General features: G+C 42.4%; 1 protein-coding gene across 3 annotated transcripts in view; it reads left to right on the forward strand.

The window, feature by feature from the left end:
• Cnst (consortin, connexin sorting protein) overlaps positions 1-23,837 on the forward strand; it is a 78,581-nt gene that overhangs the window by 11,738 nt on the left and 43,006 nt on the right. For 2 of the 3 annotated variants that reach the window (XM_055608904.1, XM_055608921.1), the window contains exon 2: positions 18,650-19,079. In XM_055608904.1, coding sequence (XP_055464879.1) covers positions 18,701-19,079 — 379 coding nt within the window. In that variant the 5' untranslated portion in view covers positions 18,650-18,700. Of the gene's footprint in view, positions 1-17,881; positions 17,966-18,649; positions 19,080-23,837 lie in introns of all 3 variants that reach the window. The other variant, XM_055608913.1, reaches the window with a different exon arrangement.

A 23,837-nucleotide genomic window follows, 5' to 3' on the forward strand; every position in this document is an offset into this window, starting at 1 on the left:
AAATAAATAAATAAATAAATAAATAAATAAATAAATAAATAAATAAAAGTTGAAGCTACAGACGTCATACAGAAATCCAAATTTTCCTATATCACTGGTGGGAGTGTGGCCTCTTTGTTGACCCCAGTGGAATACTCTGTGGAGACTCCTTAATCAGTTAAACGAAAGTAGCCTGCAGCCTTGCAGTTTCACTCCTGGGCTACACTGAAAAACTAATCCACTTGGTGACACACCCACCTGTACTGCTATTGCCAGCTAGAGACAAAGGAGCTTGGTTACACAGCAGTTTCAAGGCCAGAGTGGAAACTGTGAGACCCTGCCTTAAACCAAACAAACGCCTGAACGGGGTTCAAATGAAAACTTATACACAAATAGCTGTCACAGCGTTACCCTGGGTGGAATCCTGGGAATAAAAGGTAATATGTTCACGTTTGATTGCCTTATTGGTCAGTTTGTTATGCTGTGATGATCGGGTTAGGAGTCGACTGCACAAATAAAGTGGGTTACAGCATAGATGAACCGTGGCAGCACCATAATAGGTGAAAATAGTCAACCACAAAAGACTGTGTATTGCGTGATCCTGTCTATGTATTTGCTTACTTATGTTTTTAAGTTTTGCTTTTTTTCGAGGCAGGGTCTCTCTATGTAGTCTTGGAACTCCCTATCTAAACCAGGCAGGTCTTGAACTCACCAAGATCGCCTGCCTCTACCATCCGAGGGCTGGGATTAAAGGTGTGCCAACACACATTAGGATTCCGTTTATGTGACGTGTCTGGAGCAGGCAGATCTGTGGGACAGGCAGATTGGTGGAGTTTTGTTTGTTCTTCTCAGGCAGGGGCTCACCCTGTAGCCCTAGGTTAGCCTGGAACTCACCGCAGCCCTGGGTACCCTTGAACCTATGCCAGTTCTTTTTGCCTCACGATGGAGAGTAGTGGTTTCAGTGCTTGCGGAAGACTGTGGGGGAACTGGGGAGTAGGAAGTGACCAGTAGCTGGATGTGAGGGGTTTGTTTTTAGGGATGAAAATGTTCTAAAGTGGGTTGAAGAGTGAATTTTTAAAAAAATTCTGTACTTTTATTTCGGTGAAAGCTGAGAGAAAATAACCTAAGTTCATTCAGGTTCAAGATTCACGAACCCACACTCTGATGTGGCATTTCAGTGCAGTGCTGAAGCCGACACATCTGTTTATAAACATGGGGCAAAGTTAAGTTGTGCCTCTGGCACAGCTTTTTTTTTTTTTTTTTTTTTTTCCTGCTGGTGTTTGTACGCACGTGTCTGTGTCTTGAAGTAGGACGTGCCAGGATTCCAGCTACAGTCCTGTCTTCGTTTGTCCTTTTGCCTTACCAGCCTCCCTTCCCCACCGTGTTCTACAGCGAGCCTGGTAGAGAGCGCTCAGGGAATGCTTGATAAAGGGTTAATTTTCCTTTACAGCAATCCATGGAAACTTGGCCTTTCAAATTCGTGGGAGCAGCAGTGTGGAAACATTTGGTAGTCTTGGTCCAACATGCTGTATTTTTTTTTTTTTAAGTTTCAGTGATTGAATTAGGTTTTTATGTTATTAGGATTTATTTTGCCCTCCCCGTTTTAAAATTTGATGGAATGCTGCCAAGTTATATAGCTTTTAGGAAGATTTTTAAGGTAGATATCATCAGTCATGATAAGGGAAAGAACATACCCTGAGGAAATCATTCAGGAGAAAATACCTTTGTGGCCAAATATCTTCAAAATGTGTTCTTTCTATTTTCCTGGGGTGTGTGTGTGTGTGTGTGTGTGTGTGTGTGTGTGTGTGTGTGTGTATTACTGAGGATAGAACCTAGGACTTTGCACATGCAAGGCCAAGATATCTACCATTGGGCTAAGCTATTTGCTCCTCCTCCTCCTCTTCTTCCTCAACAGGGTCTTACTATGTATATAACCCACCCTTTGGTTGAACCCCACAACTCCTCAGAATTGTTTTCCTTTATGTTTTTCCTTTCTCCTCCCTCCCTTACTCCCTCTCTGCCTCCCTCCCTTCTTTTCCCTCCCTTCCTCAGTTTCTAATTTTGTTAATTTTGTTACTTTTGAGACCAGGATTCACTCTTGGAATTCTCTTCGTGGCCCAGATTGACCTTGAACTCAGGATCTTCCTCTGCCTTTGCCTCCCAAGTGGTGAGATCTTAGGCTACACCATGGTGCCCAGCTTGGATCTGGTTTTGAGCTAATTTTAGGTTAAAAATTCTTCAGAATCAGTCATAATGATACTATTGTCTCTCTAGCCCGCTGTTTTATGCCTTACTTTCCGAATTGTTCAAGTGTGTCTCCATTTTTACTCTGTATCACAGGGCATCACACTATTTTCAATGTTTACCTATAAAATGTCAGAGGCATCCTGTTTGTAACGCTTATTTTACTCATTTTATTTAACTTTGCTTGTGTGGAACCAGTTTTACACCACTTAGTTTCATAGACTCTCACTTTGCTTTTGTCCTGGGTGTGAAATTACGTAGGATGCTTTTCTATGTAGTGGAAAAACAGTCAAGAATGGGGCAGGGTGAATGTTTCAAGTAAAAATGGAGAAGTAACCAAATGGAAAGTTTAGGTTAGGTTAAAGTTGGCCCTGGCTTAATTCCATTTGTCTTTCTATTTACAATATAACCTAAAGCAGTTACTTTGTATTTTTTTTTTTGCAATTGTATGGGAATTATTTCAATGTGCGTAGCACAGACATTTGTAATTAAAAATTTTCTCACATTATGGTGTCAGAAAGAAGAATGAGTCCATTAATTTAATTCACTTTAAAAACAACTAATTCACATGTCCTTTTGGGAATTTGCTGCCTTACCCAGATCATATTTAACTTTTCAGGGTCAGAAATAAGCTGTTTTCAAGTTTCCCTTGTCTCTCTGTTTCCCACCAGATAATATTTGTGGGTTTGTTAAGTAAGTCTAAAATACCATCTTATGTAATGTTTTTGTTTTTTACAACTTGTGTCCTTAGGCAAGAGGCAGTGAAAGTGAAATTTTAGTGTTATAGTTCAATTGGACAAGCGTGCATTTAGTACCTTTTATGTGCTCTGGGCTGTGTTGTGGTTAGGATTGCAAAAGACATTTTCCGTTGCCATAAAAGCTCCAGTTCCAGTTGGGCAATAATAGCAGCACATGCATGAAATAACTTGAAAGAAGCCCCACAGCAAGAAAGAAGCAGCGCTGAGACAGCGCGCTGGATCCCACCGTGCACTGCTTCCTCCATTCAGAAACAGGCCTCCGAAGACGCCTCCGTGCCGTCTCTGTGTGAGCTGGGCCTCACGTTATGCCAGACTTTACTGAGGTTAATAGTGTCAGTTTCCTTTCCTGCTTCCCTTAGCTTGTCCAAACTCTCCAAGGTAGGCCCACAGCCTACCTTGTTACGGAGTTTTGCATTCAGACATATTACAGGCTGCTGAGTTCCGCTGTGTTTAAGGCCTGCTTCTGGGACAGTATGCTTCAGTTTCCTTATCTAGGGCATGGCATTGTTAACAGTAATAGTTGCCTTGGGATTGCTGTGAAAATAAACGAGGTACTATGAGCACAGTACAGAGTAAGTCCTTTAACATTTTTGGTGTTATCCTCACACTCAGTATTGTGACTACCCTTCACTGTAGAGTCCATAGTCACTTGCTTCTGTACAGTCAATCATTTGAACTTAAGTTATTGGGTGTTTTTATGCTCTGCTATATAACATCTGCTTATTTCAGTGTGGAGTTAGTATCTTGATGTCATACAAAAATGTGCATTTATCCTGTGGCTTTGAGATCTCTGCTCAACTTTTGTTCTTTCTCCTTTCCCTCTCCTATCAGATATTTCTTTATCTTCCTTGGTTGGGTCTTGATTCTGGGTGTTCTCCATAAGCTTGTAAGTCACCTCTTCTCCAAGAAAAATCTTGTTTTTAAATAATAGCAATAAGTATAACATACCTTTAAAATGCCAAGCATCTTGCTACCACTAGAAAATTAACAACTTCACAAATGACCATAAGATATTTTAATACAGTATAAAACATACATCTGACAGGCGATGACTGACAAAGGAGAACAGTGAGAATGGCAAGAGATTCACAGAAATACTTGGTATTTTTAGGATTGATAAACTGTAAACAGGAAGACCCGAAAGCACATGGAGTCCTAAGATAAGTAAAGACAAAACTAAATGTCTACTTAGAATGCACAGCAAGAAACATATTGGGTCAGGCATTGGACCTTTTGGGCATAGCAGGGTTTTACGACTGCCCCGACAGCCAGGACTACTTACAAGAGTGTGCCTACTGTTTTGTCTTTACTGGCTGCTATACCCATTTCCCGTGTGTTGTCTGACTCCATTCTTACAACAAAGACACGGAGACTCAGAACTGAGCTAATGTGACTAAGCGTCCATAGCTGGCAAGCAGGGAACCTGCCTGTGACTCTAGGGAACCTCCAGAACTGGAGCTTTGCCTCACACAGACCCATCTCTACTCCTGGTTTCTCGTTGTGAAATGTCACTTCTGGTGTCTATGAGTTATGGAGTGAGTCTGTCTGTCAGTTTTCCCTTTCCCTTTCCTTGTTTTTGAGACAGTCTTACTCTATAGTTAGCCCTGCCTGGCCTGGAATTTGTTGTGCAGACTTAAGTGGCTAGCCACCTGCCTCTGCCTCCCAAGTGCTGGGATTAAAGATGTGCACAACCATTCTGGCTCCACTGAAATTCTTGTTTATTTTTTATATTTAATTGTTTGCTTGTGGCAGCATTTCTCTGTGTAGTTCCAAGCATCCTGGAACTCACTTGAACTCAGAGATTCACCTGCCTCTGCCTTCCAAGCTCAAGGATTAAAGGCCTGTTCCACCACACCCGAATAGGACTGAGAATGCTCATTTATAAACTGTACCAAACTTCTAAATTTAAGTGAGATATAACATTACCAGTTCTTTTTATTGATGCTTTCCTTTAATTTTTGAAAATAACTTTTTGTTATTTTTGAGGCCTATTTGTAGATTTCATTTTTTAAACTTTCATTCTCTTTAATAGTATATTTGCATATATAAACATACAATCGTTGTTATGAATCATAGGCTTCTGATGTATGATTTATATTTTTAATGATTATCATGAACTATGATATATATCAAAGACAACTGCCACAGTATAACCTGTCTTTTAAATTTATACCTCAGTAAAATATATAACAATAATATTTATCTAGAAATTGAGAAACCATGACAATAAACCACAAACATCTATTTCCAAGTGTAAATCATTCTCTGCATGGATTTACCATTTGTAAAACTAATTAAACCAAATACTTTTATGCATTGCCACTAATACAAAATTTCTATTTTAGATTAATCTGTCAAATTTTTACACATTTTTTATTTTGAAACTATAATATATCACACCCCCTTCCCTTTCTTTTCTCCAACACCTCTCATGTACCCTCCTTATTATTTTTCTTAAATTAATGGCCTCTTTTTCTCAGTGGTTGTGTGCACATACACACACCACATCCTAATTACATAAATACAAACCTGCTTGGTCCGTGTGATGTTACCTGTATGTATATGATCTCAGAGCTCACCACATGGTATTGGTCAACCAGTTGGGAGCCTCTTCTCTGGGGAAGGCCGTTTCTCTTGCTCTCAGTATTGCCAGGTTGCTTGTACTTCCTTGTTTACTGTTGAAGTCCCGTGAGCTTTTCCCCTTCATGTTAGCATGTCCATTGGTGTAGCCCAGGTCTCATTTAGATAGCCATGTTGATGAGACTTCATGGATGTAGTCTCTCTCAAATTTGTAGAAAGAATTAATTATTCTTTATGCATTAATTAATATTGGAAATTAATGTCAACAGTCTTCTTTAACCAGCTAAGTCTCTAATGATTGACACAGAAAGACTATGATTTATTATTAAGCTGCAGACACTATGCTGGGCAGATAGTGAGCTACTCTGATCCCACTACACTTAATCACTCGCCAATCTGATGACTCCTGGGTGGCTTCTGCCCATCAGTCTGTCCTCATGGTGTACTTTCCCTGACCTCATGCTCCTAGTCCATCCTGTCCAGTAACCAAGCTCCTTCCTCCATCTCTTCTCTCTCTTGTCTGTCTTCACCTTCTGCTCCCTCTCCTCCAGGGGTATTTTGACTCCAAGCCCAGGAACCCAAACAACATCTACATCTCTTCTGCTTAGTCACAGGTTTCAGCATCTTTATTAACCAATAAAGGATAATTGAGGAGCATTCCTCACATCCCATGGAAACAGGAGATGGTTCAACATATATCACAATGTCCGTGGCAGGGTGGCAACCAGAGCTCAGGGCACGGAAATCAACATCTAAAACCAGTGCACAAGACCATCCCCCAACACATGGTTCTAGGAGACACAATTTTCTTGCAAACCTCTGTTCCTCTGGATGCTACTGTCTTTCCGCCTCCTCTTCTATAATGTTCTCAAGTCTAGTAGATGTATCCATTGGGCACTGGGCACTGCATGATCTTTTGTCTCTGAATTTTGACTGGTTTTGGTTTTCTCTAATGGTCTCTATTGCAAAGAGACACTTTTTTGATGAGGCGTGAGAGCTGCATTCATCCATGGGTGTGAGGATAAATTCTTAGAATGTAGTTAGGGGTTATATTGTATAGCAGAGTGGTGGTTGCAGGTACTCCTCCGAGATCCAGGACTTCACTGGCCCCAGGTAGTTAAGGTTTCCAGTACTGAGTATGATTTTCCTCTTGTTGAGCAAGCCTTAACACTGATTAAATAGCTGCTGGTTGCCAACAAGGTCTGCATGCCACTATTGACCCTTCCGGTTATTGTGCCATGGGGCCTCTCGTACCATGAAACTTAGTCCTCATGGAGGAGGCTTTCAGGTTAACCCAGCCCAGGTCCTCTGGGATCTGTTTCATTCTTGACATATTTGTTGGTTACTTTTCTTTCTGCCGTGATGAAAATACCTGAAAGAAGTAACTTTATAAAAATTATGTATTACTGTTTGTATGTATATGATGCATGCATGTGAAAGTATGTCCATCCCTTCCTGTTGCTGTGATAAAATACACTGGCAAAAAGCAACTAAGAGGACAGAGTTTGTGTGGTTTATAATTCCAGGTGATAGTCCATCGCTACAGGGAAGTCAAGGTAGGAACGGAAGCAGCTGGGCACATCCACAGTCAAGAGCCGAGAGAGAGTAAATGCACGAACGCATGCTCAGTTCTACTCTGTGTGGTCCAGGACCCCTCCCATGAAATGATGCCACCCACACTCACAGTGGGACAATCTCCTACAGACATGCCTCCTAGTCACCCGATGAGACAGTCCTTGATTGAGACTGTCTTGTGTCAGGGTGATAATTAAAAATAACCATTACAACTGCAGTGTCTGTGAGTCCCTAGGTTCCTACCCTAGCTATGCAAAAAAAAAAAAAAAAAATTAAAAAAATAGAGGCTTCAGAGGATTTGAGGTTGGTTCCCAGGACCCAAGTAGAGTGGCTCACAACCACCTATAGTTCCAGTTTCTGTCACTTTGACATCCTTGTCTGGTCTCCTTAGGTACCTGCACACGTGTGGCACACATTCACACAGAGACACATGTATATGTAAACAAAAATAATATCAATGAATTCATTCTTGTGATCTAGGCCTACATCAGTTTATAATTCTTGCAACTGAACTTCCCTCCAGCATTCTTACTCCCCCATTGGCCATTCATGCTATGCACGTCCTGCTTGCTCACCTTTTCGGTTTGCTTTTTTTTTTTTCTTTTCTTCTCTTGCCGCTCCTTTTCCTTAGGGTATTGGTACATGTACTGTGGGAGGAACACCCGTGTTCTCGCCTCTCTCTACCATGTTAATGTTTTCTGGTTCTGGCCAGAGCTAGGGATGGACAAGAAGGAAGGTTCAGGATTCATATTCATGGGCCATGTTCGAGAAGGCCAGGTACATCTGGCTGGCGCGGTTTCCTGCCATATGGCATGGTGAGCAGATGGGCTTTCATCTGTTTCATCTGCTTCTTGGGCAAAGGGCTCAGAGGTCCAGAAATGGATGTCACCACTGGGAGGATGACTCCTCATGAATTTCAATCCCTTCATGAATAATTGATGATTACCCTGTAATGTCATGAATATTTGGTAGCTCCTGGATCATTCATTCTTACACATGCATTCTTTGGCATTATGCTCTGTTTTCTGCACGAAATCTTTCATTCTGTTGGCTTCTATATTTATTTTCCCTCCGCTGCCCTGAAGCCCAGGCTGGCTTCGAATTCTTCCTGAGTGTGTCATACCTGTCTCCTCTTTTTTTTTTTCTTTTTTTCTTCTCTCTACCTCCTTCCCCTCTTCCTTCTCTTTCTCTTCCTCCCCTTCTAACTCTGTGTGACAAAATCAGATATTCTTGGGCTAGCAGGTAAAGGCATGTGCCACCAAGTCTGACTGTCTGAGCTCCTCCTGGGGATTCACAGGGTGAAAGGAGAGAACTGAATGGATACTCACAAATTGCCTTCTGATCTCCACAAGCTGTACACACACTAAACGTAATTTTAAAAAATAAAAAAGATTTAAAACAGAGTCTACTGTCTCACACAAGAAGCCTCCTGTGGCTCCTAGGGAATTTGCCTGCTGTTAATCACATTGTTCTTTGTAGCAAAGAAGAAAGATTAGAACAGAGCTTGTAAATACTGCTTACAATGTATTTCCTATTGAAGTATAAACCTCATCAGTTTTAGAGTGCAGTGTGAACTGTTAAGGTCAGCATGTCTCCTCCCTCATTAAGTAAATGCATCTTGATCATAGGAGACAGTTACAATTGAGTACTTTAGCATCTGGGAGCTCAGTCAAAGCACTCAACTTCCGGGGTCAGAGTTCAGCTGCCATGTGGAAGAATTACTTTGCTTTGTTTGTGTCCTCATAGTAAGTCTTTAATGTCGGCCAGGTACAAGCTTTTGGTTACAAAAAGTACTAGGTGTAACACCCCGATTGTGTGCATTTCACAGCAGGCATTCTCCTGGATTTGGGGCCGGACCAACATGTTCCCCATTCAGAGGCCACATTGCATCATTGTTTTTCAGGATAAGGAAAGGCAGACAATAGGATTCCAGAAGGAAATGTGCAGATTTTCCTCTAGCAGACCCGACCCAGTCAACTGGACAGTGATACCTGTTTTACTTTGGTCACAGTAGCGGACAAATAAATGATAATGACCGTGCGAACTAAATTAGAACAAAGTGCTAAAGTTAGGCGGACTCTAAGACCTGCAGGAATGAGATATCATCAGAGCTCTTTAGAGCCATGTTTCTGAAGTCTGTAAAGTCAGGTGTTGGTCTTCCATAGGGTCATCTGTGTTAGGCAAACTCCACATTCCTAGGAACTAAGATGAAGTTTGGAATAGATATTGACAATGAAGGAAAATGAGGACATGACCACTCCTAGGTATGGTTGAAAAGGGGTTATTGTAGAAATGAGGGAGAATTTAGCCAGAGGCCAAATTGAACAGGGTCATGGGAGGATGGGGGCCACCGGAGAGAGCTAGAGAGGAAGAGAAGAGAGAGGGGAAAGGAGGTCAAGAGTGAACCAAGAGAGGAGCCTCGAACCAAGGAGGCCAAGAGAAGCAAGTAGCCAAAATGGCTGGGTTATATAGGAATGAGAAGTCTGGGGGAAGGGAAAGGAAGCCCAGAACCTGAGCTGGAGAGGTTTAGGGTGGGGCGCAGGCTGAAGAGTGCCGGGAGGAGTCACGGGTACCCAGTGAGACTTGATGGGGTTTCTTTGGGACCCGACAAACAAAAGGTGACATTTTAGAATACAAGTGTTCTAAAGAGTGCGAAGCCACAAAAGATCGATAGTAACATTTTTGAGATTCACACAGATTTTAAAAAATTATATATAGCCATCTTTGAGGAGTGAAGGTTTCTGGAAAGCAAACAAACCCAAGGCCTTAGAGAGATTAGCGTGTGCATTAACAGTGAACTGTATCCATCCATCCTTCCTTTTTTAAGCATGAAACAAAGCAGAGTCAAGAGTTTAGAGATGACATCCAGTTGTCCACATAGAGTAGGAAAAAGAATGACCTAAGTTTTGCAGAATACGGTATAAATGAAAGTTGGTGTTGACAGACTGAAGACATCACTTTGTCCTATCCTACAAAGCTCTGGCATTCCCATTAATAGTTTCTCCTGTACAAGGTTAGGTGCAAAGCTCTGTTTAGCTACCACTTTGTAACTGAACTGCACTGTGAGACCGATTTGAAGACAGTGTATATACCATGGAGTAGAATGGACACTGAATTTATGGTGGAATCCATCTCTAGGCAGTATGCATACCATGGAATAGAACGGACACTGCGGATTTACGTGACAGCACCCAAGTAAGACTGCGGCAGTTCTCCACCAGGGCTACTTTATACTTTCCAGATAATTCCCAAGGTCCTCTCCTCCCAACAGGCCACCCATTTCTTCAGCATATGCACAGTCTTTGAGTCTGTTTCTGTTGTTGTTTTTTTTCCTCCTGCTTTTGTTTTTAATACACAATGTTTATGATGTGCCCAAAATGTTTTGACTTTTAGGCATGAGGAAGTACCAAAAGGGAGTTGGGGTGGCATCATGCTGAGGGTGACATTCTGAAGATAAACAAGTAGTAGAAATTAGTATTAAAGGCGTATAGCATCTATTTCTGTCAACAAGTATATACATTGTCTTGTTACACTAATTATAATGTCTGTGTGAAGAAATGCCGGTAGCATAACTTATATTAGCAAGAATGAATTAGCATGTAATGAATCACCATGAACAATGACTATGACACTGTCAGGGCAATGTCACAGAGCAGCATGGACCAGGAGAAATATAGCATGGTGGCGCACGCCTGTGATCCCAGTACTCAAGGAGTTAGATGCAGGCGGATCTCTATGAGTTCAAGGCCAGCCCAGTCTACAAAGTGAGTCCAGGACAGCCAAGGCTATGGAGAGAAACCCTGACACACACACATATATAAATACACATATACCTACATATATATACACACACATATATATTATAGCACAAGCCATATATGTAATGTTGTTTCTAGAAACTACACTAGGAAAAGCCTCTCCCCTTTTTGATACATGTTGGAGGAAACACAGGGTCTTGTTTAGGACTGGCTAGCTTAGCACTCTGTATGTACCCAGCTTAGGCCTTACAATAATCCTTGTGCCCCAGCCTCTTAAGTGCCAGGTTTACAGGTGTGAACCACCAAGCTCAGCTAATAAGCTTTTTAAAGTTACATTTATCTAGCGTCTGGCAAGCTTGTGAGCTTGGCAGCAGGTGCCCTAGCTCACTGAGCTATCTCGCTGGCCTTGTTTTAACATAGGGTCTCACTGTGTTACCGAGGCTGGTCTCCAGCTCTCCCAGGCTGGCTTCAGGTTGCGATCCTCTTGCTGCCTCTGCCTCCTGGTGCTAGGATTGTAGGCATGTACCGCCATGTCCAGTGCTTAATCTGTATTTTGATTTCATAAAATTTACAGATGTAAAACATTTAAACACAGTGTTCCACATATCCTTAAGGCTTCCAGTTACTGAATTGATTTCCATTTTAATTTAGTTTTGTAAAGTGAACATTTCAGTTCCTGTCACTTGTGCCACTTGACACGTACTTTACCGCTGCACTCATTAGAGATGATCTGCTGCTTAGATCGTGCTGGTGAACTGGCTGTGTTCTCTGACTCATGCTGCCATTGTGTTGACATGTATGGACAACATCCAGTGGACAATCAATTATGTGAGTTCACACTTCCCTTCCTCAGGAGCCCTATGTGGTTACTGGCATGGTTGAAATGGTCAGTGAAAGAGCATCTTAGCTACATTTAAAGGGGAAAGGACTGATAAGCATTAGTATATAGAACTTATGAAGATTGCATATTTTTCTCATTTCTAAAAATTAGCATCCATGACAATAGATTTCATTATTATACATTTTTATACATTGTTCTTATTGATCATTCTTTTCCATGCCCCTCCCCTGTATCCCTTAACTATCACCAGTTTTTCTTTCCACGGTAACCCCTCCTCTGCATTCACATCATGCGCATACTGGTATTCCCACCACCACCATAATATATATTTTTTTCTTCTCATGGACCTCCTTCTGGTTTCATGACCCAACACACACATACACACACACACACACACACACACATTGAAATTGGGACTGGCACAATGGCCCATTTGTTTACATGCTTGCTGCTCGAGCGTGATGACCCGAGTTTGAATTCCCAGAACATCTGTAAGAAGCTGAGGGTGGTAGCCCACCCCCGTAATCTGAGCACTGGGGAGATGGGGTCAGGTGGATCCCTGGCGCTTGCTGAACAGCCAGCCTAGCCAAATCAATGAGCTGTGGGTTCAGTGACTTAAAAAGCAAGTGGAAAGCAACTGGAAAACTCCTAGCGTCAATTTCTGGCCTCCACACACTAACATCTAGGACCCGAGTATGAGAGAAAACACGTAGTATAGTACTTGTCTTTCTGACCCTGCTTTAACTTAACATAATTTCCAGTTCTATCCACTTTTCTGCAAATGTCATGATTTCATTTTATTTTTTTAAATTCTATTGTGTATGTGCGTAGCTGGTGTTTGCTACTTTTGGGGGTTCTGTTTTCTTTCTCCACCTTCTCCATCCTTATTAACCCCCTAATACTAGATAGGGGGGAAAAAAGGATGGAGGGGAAAGGGGGCAGAGTTATTGTTAGACTACTTCCTACTGATTAGGGGTGTTGATCCTTGGAGCAAGTTGGATCTTTGCCATCAGGATATCTAATTTCTTCTGGTTTCTTTGTACACCACTCCTTGACAAACCACAACCAACAGCATTCAGCCAACAACAGCCACAGCAACACGTCTCTTGGGGCCCTAGCATTTATATATCCCCTGAAAAGTTCCCAGAATTCAAAACATCATACACTCGCAGGAACTGTCTGCAGCTGGCAAAACAATGCCTCTGCTAGAGCATGAGGCAAATCATAGTCACCTGCTTCTAAGCAGTCCCATATCCCCACAGCTGGTATTAAAATGAAAACATATTCTCATAACATTTCTGTGTTTTTTAAAGAAACCAGAATTATAAAATTCTCACTACATATGTGTGCCACATTTTTCTTGTCCATCCATCTGTTGATGGACTGCTGGGCTGGTTCATTTTCTTAGCTGTTATGAGTACTGTAGCAATAAACACACGTGCACAATATCACTCTGGTAGATCTTAGTGTCCTTGAAGTATACACTCAGGAGACATATAGGTAGGTCATTTGGTCCTCTGTTTTTAAGTGCGTTTTTGTTGTTGTTTGAGATCGGGTGTTAAGTAGCCTAGGCTGACCTCAGTCTTGCTGTGTAGCCAAGGATAACCTGAACATCTGCTTTTTATGCTCCTCCCTACTAAGTGCTGGGATCCTAAGCATATACCATGATACCTAGTTTGTTTTTAGTTTTTTTTGTGAAACCTCATTGTGATTTCCAAAGTTGTTGCACCCATTTTTACTCCCACCAGCAATGAACAAAGGCTATGAGAATCTCATTTTTAGAGGCATTGATGTTTTAAGAAACAAAAATCCCAAATATTCAACTTTCCCAAAGAAGGCTCAGAAACCACGTGCTGGGTGAAAACCTGCTAGCTCAGAGAGGCAGAGAAGGCACCCAGCTGATGTTCCTACTCAGAGGACATCCTAGAAGGGAAAAGCCCCTTCTCTTTCTCCCCGATGTCTTAAAAACACTCCAAATTGAATGTCCATCCTTTTTCCTTCCTATGCATTTCTTTATCTGTTCACCAAATTTCCTCTATCTGTGTTTTTTTTTTTTTTTCAGGTTCACTTCCTGTCAATCACTTTTATTTCAGCTGTTCCACCTCTTGAACTAGGGTTAACTTTATTTAGAGTGTGGCTTGAGGCTTTCAGGTATGTGTGTGTGTTTGTGCGTATGTGTGTGTGTGTTGGGGTGTCTCTGGTGAGAAGGTGCTAGAGTGAGTGTGAATGTGTGAATGACCATAGTAGAAAATGTGGATGAGGAGAAATTCTTCCTCAGTTTCGAGTTGGTGAGGTTGGGCAAACCTTGGCTCGACATCTGTAACTTCTGACCTGACTTTAAATGGACAAATTAAAACCTCAGGAGTCAGACTTTATTCTATAAAGAAACTTAGTGTGTGAAAGTTAAAGTAGTTTGGTCTGGTTTGAGTGAATTAAAGAAATACAATGTTCACAGTCTCAAGTATTTCTAGTCACCAGTATATACCTAATTATTCTGTATATTGCTTTTCACTTTCATAATATCTTATGTTTAATATCAGTACATTTAAATGTAAGAAATTTAATTAAAATTTTATATGTGGTTAAGTTTATGCTTTTAACAAAATAAAGATTTATTTTTTAGACTGTTAATTTAGAATGTATGTTTGTTTGATATTTCTCCGTGAGGTTTTCTGGGCTTCTGTGTTTTATATAGGCCTTCCTTCACTATATTTGCTTGAAATTTCTCAGCTGGAGAGTCAGCGTGTCAGAGGACTCACACCATGTACATATTTGGAATGCTATTTTTGCCACAAGAGTCTGGAATCTTGGGGAGACTCACTGTCATGTTTTTAAAGGGCAAAATCTGTCAGTGTCTGTGTTGCAGTAGTGACTGCTGCTGCTCTGGGGAGATTGGTCTAGACATAGGGCTCTAACAGAATATCCATATTATGTAGATAAAGTAAGTTTGGACAGAAACTCACGTGTGCTAATGACACCCCACATCAGTTGCAGTGTTTTTGAACCATCAGTTTCACAGGCTTTGAACCATTGTTAAATCAGACCTCCTCAGACCTTTCTTCCCATTACTGACAGGAAAAGAGAGAAATAGGACATTTTACTTTTAACTCCAAAGCTGGCAGAGTTTGCTAATGATTAAAATTCCATAAAAAGTTTATCCCATTGTTTGATAAACTAAAGTGTTCTAGGTACAAGGCATTAAAAATGCAGACCAGGGCCAAGCCCTGTACATCAGGTCCCTGTAGCCTTCAGAACAGGGTCAGGCTGCAGATGGGAATCAGCATCTCATTCCCCTTTCATAAAAAGCCAAGCGTCTAAGAGCCGTGGGAGCCGGGAAAGACTGACAAGCAGGGTGCAGGAGCAGACTGTGGGCATTCAGGGAGCCTAAGCGTGAAAACACATGTGAAATCATTCAGAACACTACGTGGGGAGGACTCCGACTGATGGGCTCAGGGCTTCAGAGAGCGCTTCTAAGGACAGAAGTCAGCCAGGCGAACTGGGGCAAGCAGAATTTTGAGCCCAGCCTTGGTGCATTGTTAGGTGTCCAGCAAAAATAAAACCATGGAAGGAGCAAGAGAGCCAACGATAGAAAACATTTGCACGCTTTTGAAAGCTAAACTAATCGTATCATCACAGGAGAGTAGGAGGCAAGTTGTCTTGAGGCCCAAAAGAGGAGTGCTTATGTTCCTGGGAATGGCTACTTCATGCAGATGTGCGGGCCTACCCCAAGACCACCCAGAAAGGCGCTCCACAGACGGCAGAGGGCTCCAGGGAAGCCGTTTATTAGTTGGTAGTTGGACACATGTCTCTGTCTTAGGGTGGGTGGCGGGCAGGGACACCAAGTGAATTTTTTTTTTCAGTTCCTTTGTCCACAGAACACAATGGTTAAGAGTCTGGCTTTGCCTGTACCTGGTCTAAATGTCATTCTAACTCTGCTTCTTCAACAGTGTAACAGGATGCGACGTAACTATCTGCTGGGTGGTTATAAGAATTGAGTCTGTTGTATGAGTACTTTTAGCTCGGGGATCTGATGTGTGACAAAGCTTCAGATGTTTGTTTTTGAAACAGGGTCCGTGTAGCTGGGCTCTCCCTCAAGTGCTGATCCTCCTGCCTCTGTCTTTCTCATGTTGGGATCACAGGTGTGTACATCATGCCCAGCTCTCCTGGGAGTCTTGTGTGTGTGTGTTTGTGTGATCACATGTGAGTGTGAAGACCAGATTTCAGGTGTGTTTCTTAGGAGCTGTGCACCTTTACATATATGCATACATGTACTCATTAAATGAGCTGGTTGAGCTGGCCAGTGAGCCCGGGTGGTCTGCCCGCTTCTGCCTCCCAGCAATGGGAATTACAAGCACATGCACCCACATGCGCCTTTGCTGGTTGGTTATTGTTTTGAAACAAGTTCTCACTATAAAGTCCTGGCTTGCCCTACACTCAGAGACCTGCCTGCCTCTGCCTCCCAAGTGCTGGGATTAAAGGCGTGTGCCACCACACCCAACAGCATGCCGGTTTTTAAATATGGGTTGTGGTGATCAAATCGTGTCCTTGGGTTTGAAAGGCCAACAGTTTGCCCACTGAGCTCTCTCCCCAGCCCTTAGCAAGTAGTGCCAACCACTGATTTGTAAATATCTTAGTCACCTGAAACAGGATACTCAGAGGAGACATATAAGTACCACAGGGACTGCATGAAAATTCTCCATTGTAATTGATACCTCGGTATCCTGTAATGACGCTGGTTAGCATTGTTTATCATCCAGAGCCTGGCCATTTCTAGAATGTTTGGAATAGCTGTTTCTGAATCTACAGTAAGGGGGGAGTGGTCTTGAGTCACCCACGAGTGTGTAACATACTGTGACTCAGTCTGCGTGGAAAGTAACATGTATTAAGCATTTGCTCTGTGGACAAAGTGCTTCGCCTGTCCTGGTAACTAAGTACCACAATGGCCTTTTGCCAGTTGTAGTAGCATACCAGAAGGCTAGCATTAAAGTCATGAGTACAAGGCCAGCCATAGCTACATAGCAGATTTGAGGTCTGCCTGAGCTACTTGGCAAAATCCTGTCTCAAAGGAAAATTCAAGAAAGTTAGGAGCTGAGTGATGAGTAAGTAAAAGCTCTTGCTGCCAAGCCCAGTTGCCTGAGTTCAATAGCCAGAACCCACATGGTAGAAGGAGAAAGCCAACCAGTAGAAATAGATTCAGTAATATACTGTGCATGTTTTAGGAAAATGATACCAGCCAGATTTAGACATACCTTCATGTTTTTCTAAGAATCCCTTCTGCATAAAATAATACATCTCAGTTGCAACTATGTCTCAAATATATATAATATTGCACATATATTATATATTATCTATAATATAATATTTATAATATATTCTATATAATATTATGTAGTATGTATATTGCATATATAATATATAATGTACTTGTATAATATATACATAATATATTTGATAGGTTAATATTGTAGTCTCGTTATATATGTAAGTGATCTATGTGTGTGTAATATATTTGTGTGTATATAGATTTTGAGATAGGGTTTCATGTATTGAAATCTGGCTTCTGACTTGCCACACAGGTGAGAAGGACATCACATTTTTGATTTGCATCCCTCTGTCTCCCAGGTACTGGGATGGCAGCCATGTGCTACTATGTCCAATTTGTATGGTACTAGGGATTGAGCCCAGAGCTTCTTGCATTGTAGGCAAACACTCTATCAACTGAGCTACATCCCCAGCCTTTGTTTATGTGTTTTAAAGAGAAACTTTATTTACATGCTTTTTGGTTTTTTTTAAGATTTTATTATTATTATTTTTCTTTTATATGAGTTGCCTGAGTGGATACTGTGCCACGTGGATGTTACTGCGTGTGTGCCTGCGGAGGCTGGGAGAGAGCGCTGGATCTCCTGGAACTGGAGATACAGATACTTGTGAGCTACCACCTAGGTGCTAGGAACTGAACCTGGGTCCTCGGCAAGACCAGAGAGTGTGCTTAACCTCAGAAGTATCTCCAGCCCCTATTTCCTTTTTTTTTTAAGAATAAGAATTCCTACTTACCATTTGTAGATTTTTTTTTAAGTACTATCACTCTTGAATGATATGATTTAAAAAAAAAAAAAGGCTGATAAAGGGTTTTTGATCTTTTCTAGATCTGTTTGGCTTGTGTTTTCGAGGACTGCTGTCTGGTCTAGGCTGATATCAGGCCCCAAGGTTCTCCTACCTAAACCACCCAAGTATGTGGGACCTATGGGCACTTTTGTAGGTATTTAAAATGTTAACATTGTCCTTTAAAGCTCTGCATTAAGTAGCCTAGAGTTAATTATCACCACCCTCTCCTTTTCAAATGTGCTTGTTTAAAATGATTTTGCTGGCAGCTCCCCTGCTCCTGCCCCCGCCCCGTGCTTAGTGCTTGTCTTTAGAAAGTAGAAGGTGCAGTGAAACCAGAGACTAAATACATGCTGTGAATTCCCGCCCCCATGGGCCTTTCTAGAAAATAGATAAATAAATAATAAGCTTCCAGTGCTTTTACTTGTAAATGTTGCTGCTGTTCAGTCAAAGAAATACTTCCGCTGCTGGCTCTTGCTTTTCTGGCAAGTGTCCATGGATACCATGAGTGATTGTTTTCAGCAGGTAATTTCCATAGCCAGGGATTTCTTTCCTCAAGTCAGCACCCCAGTCTGATGAATACTCAGAACTGCCCTGAGCACCTAGGGAGCACAGTGTGCAAACAGCCTTCACACTCAGGCTTAGCGGAGCATCCCACACAGAAAAGTGAGCCATCACGCTGATGGAGAGCTGGGTGAGATATGGGTGAGGCCGCAGGTAAAGGAGAGGGAAGAATGGAGTGGGGAACTGTAAATCATATGTGTCTCCAGAGGTGAGAGAATGAAGTAGCCTTTATTCGTTTGTCTTTGTAGCCATGGAAGGACTCTGATGAAACTTTAAACAGTTCCACAAAAGATGCGCTAATGGATGACAGCGACACTCCTACATACAGTCTACAGATAGAACCACAAGATGGATGTCACCCAGCCGACAGCGTGGAAAGGACAGTAACACATTTGCCTTCTGTCTCAGATGAAAATGAAAATCAGCTGGATGGAGACAGGCCTGCGGGGCTGACCACCAGTGACAGTGCCATGGGAAGAGCCCCAGTGTTTGAACAGGACAGTCTCAACAATAACGAAAGCTGCCTGTCCGGCTGTGAGGTAGCCCCCAGTGAGACCTCAGAAAACACTCCAAGTGAAGGTCCCCAAGATGATCAACTTCCCTTGGGACAGGACAGAAAACTACCTGGAAAAAGAAATCCAAGAGCTAAAAAAGACACTCCTAAGAACATAGCTCCAGGTAAGGCATTCAAATTATCTTTGCTCTCTTTAAGCAAAAATAAATGTTTCTACTTGCCGTTCTTTTAGTGTTGCTCTGTAGGTCCAGCTGTGGTTCTGCCATCGGATTTGTCTCTGCGTGTCACAATCTTGTAGATGAACTATAACATATTTGGGCTGCTCCCTTTATAGGTCACATCGTTGTCCTCTACCCTTAAACTTTCCTTCTCCTTCACCAGGGCTCTGGTTTCTGACATGTGACGGTCTGTGCTAGGACACTTTGTATAGGATCTTTCTGCCTCACTCTGTATGTGGACAGTATATATGTACAGTGTTGAGTAAGGCATCTGGTTTCAATATTAACAGATAGAATTTTTTTACGGGGTGTGAATGCATTCTTCATGGAAGATCTGATGGTAAGCATATGATATACCCAGTGCCATATTATTAAATTGATTTATTGTGTTATTCTTCAAGGCACATTGACTCTGCCTCTCCAGTCTGATAGTGCTGCTCTCTTTAAGAACTGAAACCTATCTGGGAGTGGCTCACACCTATAATCCCAGCATTTGGGAACTGGAATTATAGAATTGCCAACCTTGGCAATATAGTAAGTTCCAGAGCTGGACATCTCAAAACACAATAAACCCTGATAAACCCCAGTCATTTTCCTAGAGCCATCCCACTGTGGGCAGTTATAATTTTTTTTCTTTATAGATTTGTCCTCTCTGGACATTTTATTATCAGTGGAATCATATAGTAGGGGTTTTTTATTGTTGTTGTTGTTTGGTTGGTTGGTTGGTTGGGGTTTTTTTTGGCTGATTTCTTTCATGTAACACTTTTTTTTTTTTTTGGTTCATTCATGCTGTAATATATTTACACTCTCTTTCTTTTTATGGCCAAGAAATTCCCATTTCATGGATGAACCACAGCTCTCAAGTATTTGTGTTTATATTGGTGAGCATGTTGGTTATTATATTTTTTGGCTATTGTCAATAATGCCTCTAAGAACATGTTTTCATTTCTCTCCTTCCTCAATGGGAGATGGTTTTTCATGTCAGGTAGCACTATGTTTAACTGGTGAACTGTTTTCCAATGCGGCTCCATCAGTTTGTATCCCTGCTAAAATATGGGCGAGTTACCGTTTCTCTGTCTCTTTGCCGACATTTGTTAATGGCTGGCTTCTTTATAATAGCAAGTTGTTAAGACAGAGATATAATTGACACACCACAAAGTTTGCCTTTGAAAGTCTGCAGCACAGTGGTTTTACTATAGCCACAGACCTGTGCAGCCATGAGTGCTGGATCCCCTGTAAAAGAACCTGTGACCCCATTAGCAGTCACTCCCAATTCCTCCTGTTCCTCGGCCCCTGCCAATCAATGGCTCATACATTTTGTATGACTTAACAGACAAGTTCAGATTAGGTGTCTGAAGACTGCCATAACAACATTTGCTGTTTGCTCGGCTCTAGTCACCATGGTATCTAAGCATGAGACAAAACAGCTCAGGATTCAGCCGGAACCAGAGGCAGTCAGCCCGTGGAGACAGCCAGGGAGACTCTCCTTACCTGACCCCCCTCCTTCGGCACCCTATTTCCATTGCACTCCTGCCCTTTGCCATGTATCCAGCTGGTTTAAGACAAGGAGGGCTGGAAGCTGGAAGAAGACGAAACCTGAAAATGGATATGCAGCCTGGAGTCAGCTGGCAGAGTCAGGAGAGCTCTGGATTTGAAGCTCTCCTCTGCCTGCTGCTAGAGGTGAGGAACTCAGTTCCTTCCTCGTCTCTGCTTCTTTATGAGGAAGCTGATACTGTTGTCTGTCAGCATTGTGCTGAGGGCCATGTCCTGTGCGCAGAGCAGCCTAAGAGCAAGTGCTTACGAGTTCTCATGCTTACTGTGTCGCAGTGTTCTCCTGGGTCACGTGTCTTAGAGAGTTCACAATGAAGAAATGAACCTAGCTGTGAGTCTGTCCTAGCTGCCTTAGCTCTTTTCCCCACACTTCTCCTTAGTCCTGTTTTGTTGTTGTTTTGTTTAGTTTGTTTGTTGGTTTTGGAGGTACAGAGACTTGCACCTAGGGCTTCTTCCTACATTTAGAGTTAGGTAGAAGGTGCCCATTGGCGTGTTACTGATATACAAAATAGCAAGTGCTGACACCATAAAATAAGATCTTCCAATTGCATCCTACAAGTCTGACTTTGACCACAAGACAAACTTTTCTGACTGGCTTCTGAATTCACGTGGAGTCACATGGATTCGGTGTGCAAACTCGGGTCCTCATGCTTGTGTGACAGTCACTTTAACCATTAGTACCATCTCCCCAGCACACACTACCTGTCACGTGGTTCTATAGATCAGGAGTCTCCCTTGCTCTCCAGGCTGAAATGAGGTTATCAGTCAATTATATCCTTCCTAAAGACTCCAAGGGGGAGTCAGTTTCTCTGTCTTTCCAGCTTCACCCAGTGTGTGGCTCCCTTCCTCCATGTTTTTGTTTGTTTGTTTGGTTGGTTGTTGTTTGTTTGGGTATTTGTTTTTGTTTTATCGAGACAGGGTTCCTCTGGTTTAGCCCTGGATGTCCTGGAACTCACTCTGTAAACCAGCCTATCCTTGAACTCACAGAGATCCACCTGCCTTTGCCTGCCAAATGCTGAGATTAAAGGCATGCGCCAACACACCATCCATCTTAACAGCCAGGAAAGGCTTGTCAAGTCCTCACATACTACTTTAACTGTGCTGCCTACCTCATCTGTATTTAAGGGCCCCCATGGTCCCACAGGTCCCACAAGGTAATCTAGCATAACCTTCCTAGTCAGAGACAACTGATGAACAGCCATAGGTCTATCTGCTGCCTTAGTTCTCTTTGTAACATAAGGTCATGTATAGATTTGTGGAATTGTTCTGCCTACCCTAAAAATATGCCTCCCCCTTCGGTTTTCCAAGACAGGGTTTTCCTGTGTAGCCTTGGCCATCCTGGAACTCTTCTGTAGACCAGGCTGGCCTTAAACTCAGAGATCCGCCTGCCTCCACCTCCCAAGTGCTGACATTAAAGGTCAGCACTTTAAAGGTGCACCACCACCACCGGCTAGAACCTTTTTAAAAATTAGTTAATTAATTTATTTTTCTTTTTTTTTAATGTAAGAGTGCTCTGTCAGCATGTACCTCTGCATGCCAGAAGACGGCATCAGATCCTTTGAACCGCCAGGTGTTTTCTGGGAATCGAACTCAGGACCTCTAGAAGAGCAGCCAGTATTCTTAACCGCTGAGCCATCTCTCCATCTTACCTCTTAAATAAGGCACAGTGGTAATGCTTTACATAACAGAGAGTCTGAACTTTATAAATGCCGTTATTACGTTCATTTATAGAACCACAGAGGACCACAGAGTCAGCAGGTATTTATTGAGTTTTATACACCATGCACTCTTCTACTGCTGTGAACCTGTCTTTCAGGTTGTTGTGTTCAGCTGAGAGAGCTAAGTAACTAGCAGGGGCAGTCTAGCAAAGGAAACCCTGACAGGGTTAAGCCTGCCCTTAGCAGTGGAGTGCAGTGTCCAGGGAAAGTTGTGAAACTCCCAGGGGGAACTGATATCTAAGCTGAGATAGGACAAGTGCAGTCAAGAAAGGAGATGAGGATAAAGATGAAGGATGTTAGAACAGCCCCGAGCGCAAGGAGAGAGAGTGCTGTGTTTGGCGGGTCTCCACATTTTCTTTGGCTGAGGACAGTGAAAGGAAAGGATGAGCCGAGGGGAATTAGCAGAGTAGTGTGCCCAGGATTTGGGAGATTAACAAGGCCCAGATTACAAATATGTTGTGTTTGGTCCTTCCCAACAGGCTTGGACATGACAGTAACACAATGGGAGCCACAGTGAGTGTGCCAACAAGCTGGGGCAGTAAAGAGTAGACGTGAAGGAAACGGGTAAGGGGCTTTGGCAGTGTCTGTGTGAGGAATGCTGGGAATCTCCGCTGAGGGAGAGCTGAGATGTGCTCCTTCTCTAGTACTGGTCATGATTTCAGACATGCTTCTAAAACACAGCGTCTGAAGCCAGCAGTGGTGGCGCACACCTGTGATCCCAGCGTGCAGGAGAAAGAGGAAGGTGGATCTCTGTGAGTTTGAGGCAAGCCTGGTCCACAGGGTGAGTTTCAGGACAGCAGTTAGGGCTATACAGAGAAACCATGTCTCAAAGAAACAAACAAAACAAAACACTGCGTCTGAGTGATCAGTGCAGCTTTGCAGATTCTTTCCCAAAACTACATTCAGTCCCAGCAGGAAATTGATGTTTATTTAAGAAATGGGATATCATACATGGTGAAAATAAATGTATACCTCCAAACTCATATATTTATGCACTAATATTTATGCAATAATAAACATAGATAGATGTAGCAAACATATAAAGATAAGGGGATGTAAGCCCAGTGTGGTGTGCACACCTTTAATCCCAGCACTCAAGGAAGCAGAGGCAAGTGGATTTTTGTGACTTCGAGGCCAGCCTGGTTTACAAAGTGAGTCCAGTACAGCCAAGGCTATACAGAGAAACCCTGTCTCAAAAACAAACAAACAACAACAGCAAAAAGATAAGGGGAGATCTTACGGGCTATATTTAAGTGTATTTAGTTATTGATTTTAGAGGAGTCAATAATTAATGCCTAGCCTAATGGAAGGGTGTGTCCACCCAGGGTATTTGTAACTTTGCAGTTGTTTGTCTGGTTTTGTTCTCCCTGCATTTATTTATCTACAGGGTGTGTGTGTGTGTGTGTGTGTGTGTGTGTGTGTGTGTGTGTGTGTG

Source organism: Psammomys obesus, unplaced genomic scaffold (assembly GCF_907164565.1).
Source record: "Psammomys obesus unplaced genomic scaffold, mPsaObe1.curated_primary_1811, whole genome shotgun sequence".
Lineage (NCBI taxonomy): Eukaryota > Metazoa > Chordata > Mammalia > Rodentia > Muridae > Psammomys > Psammomys obesus.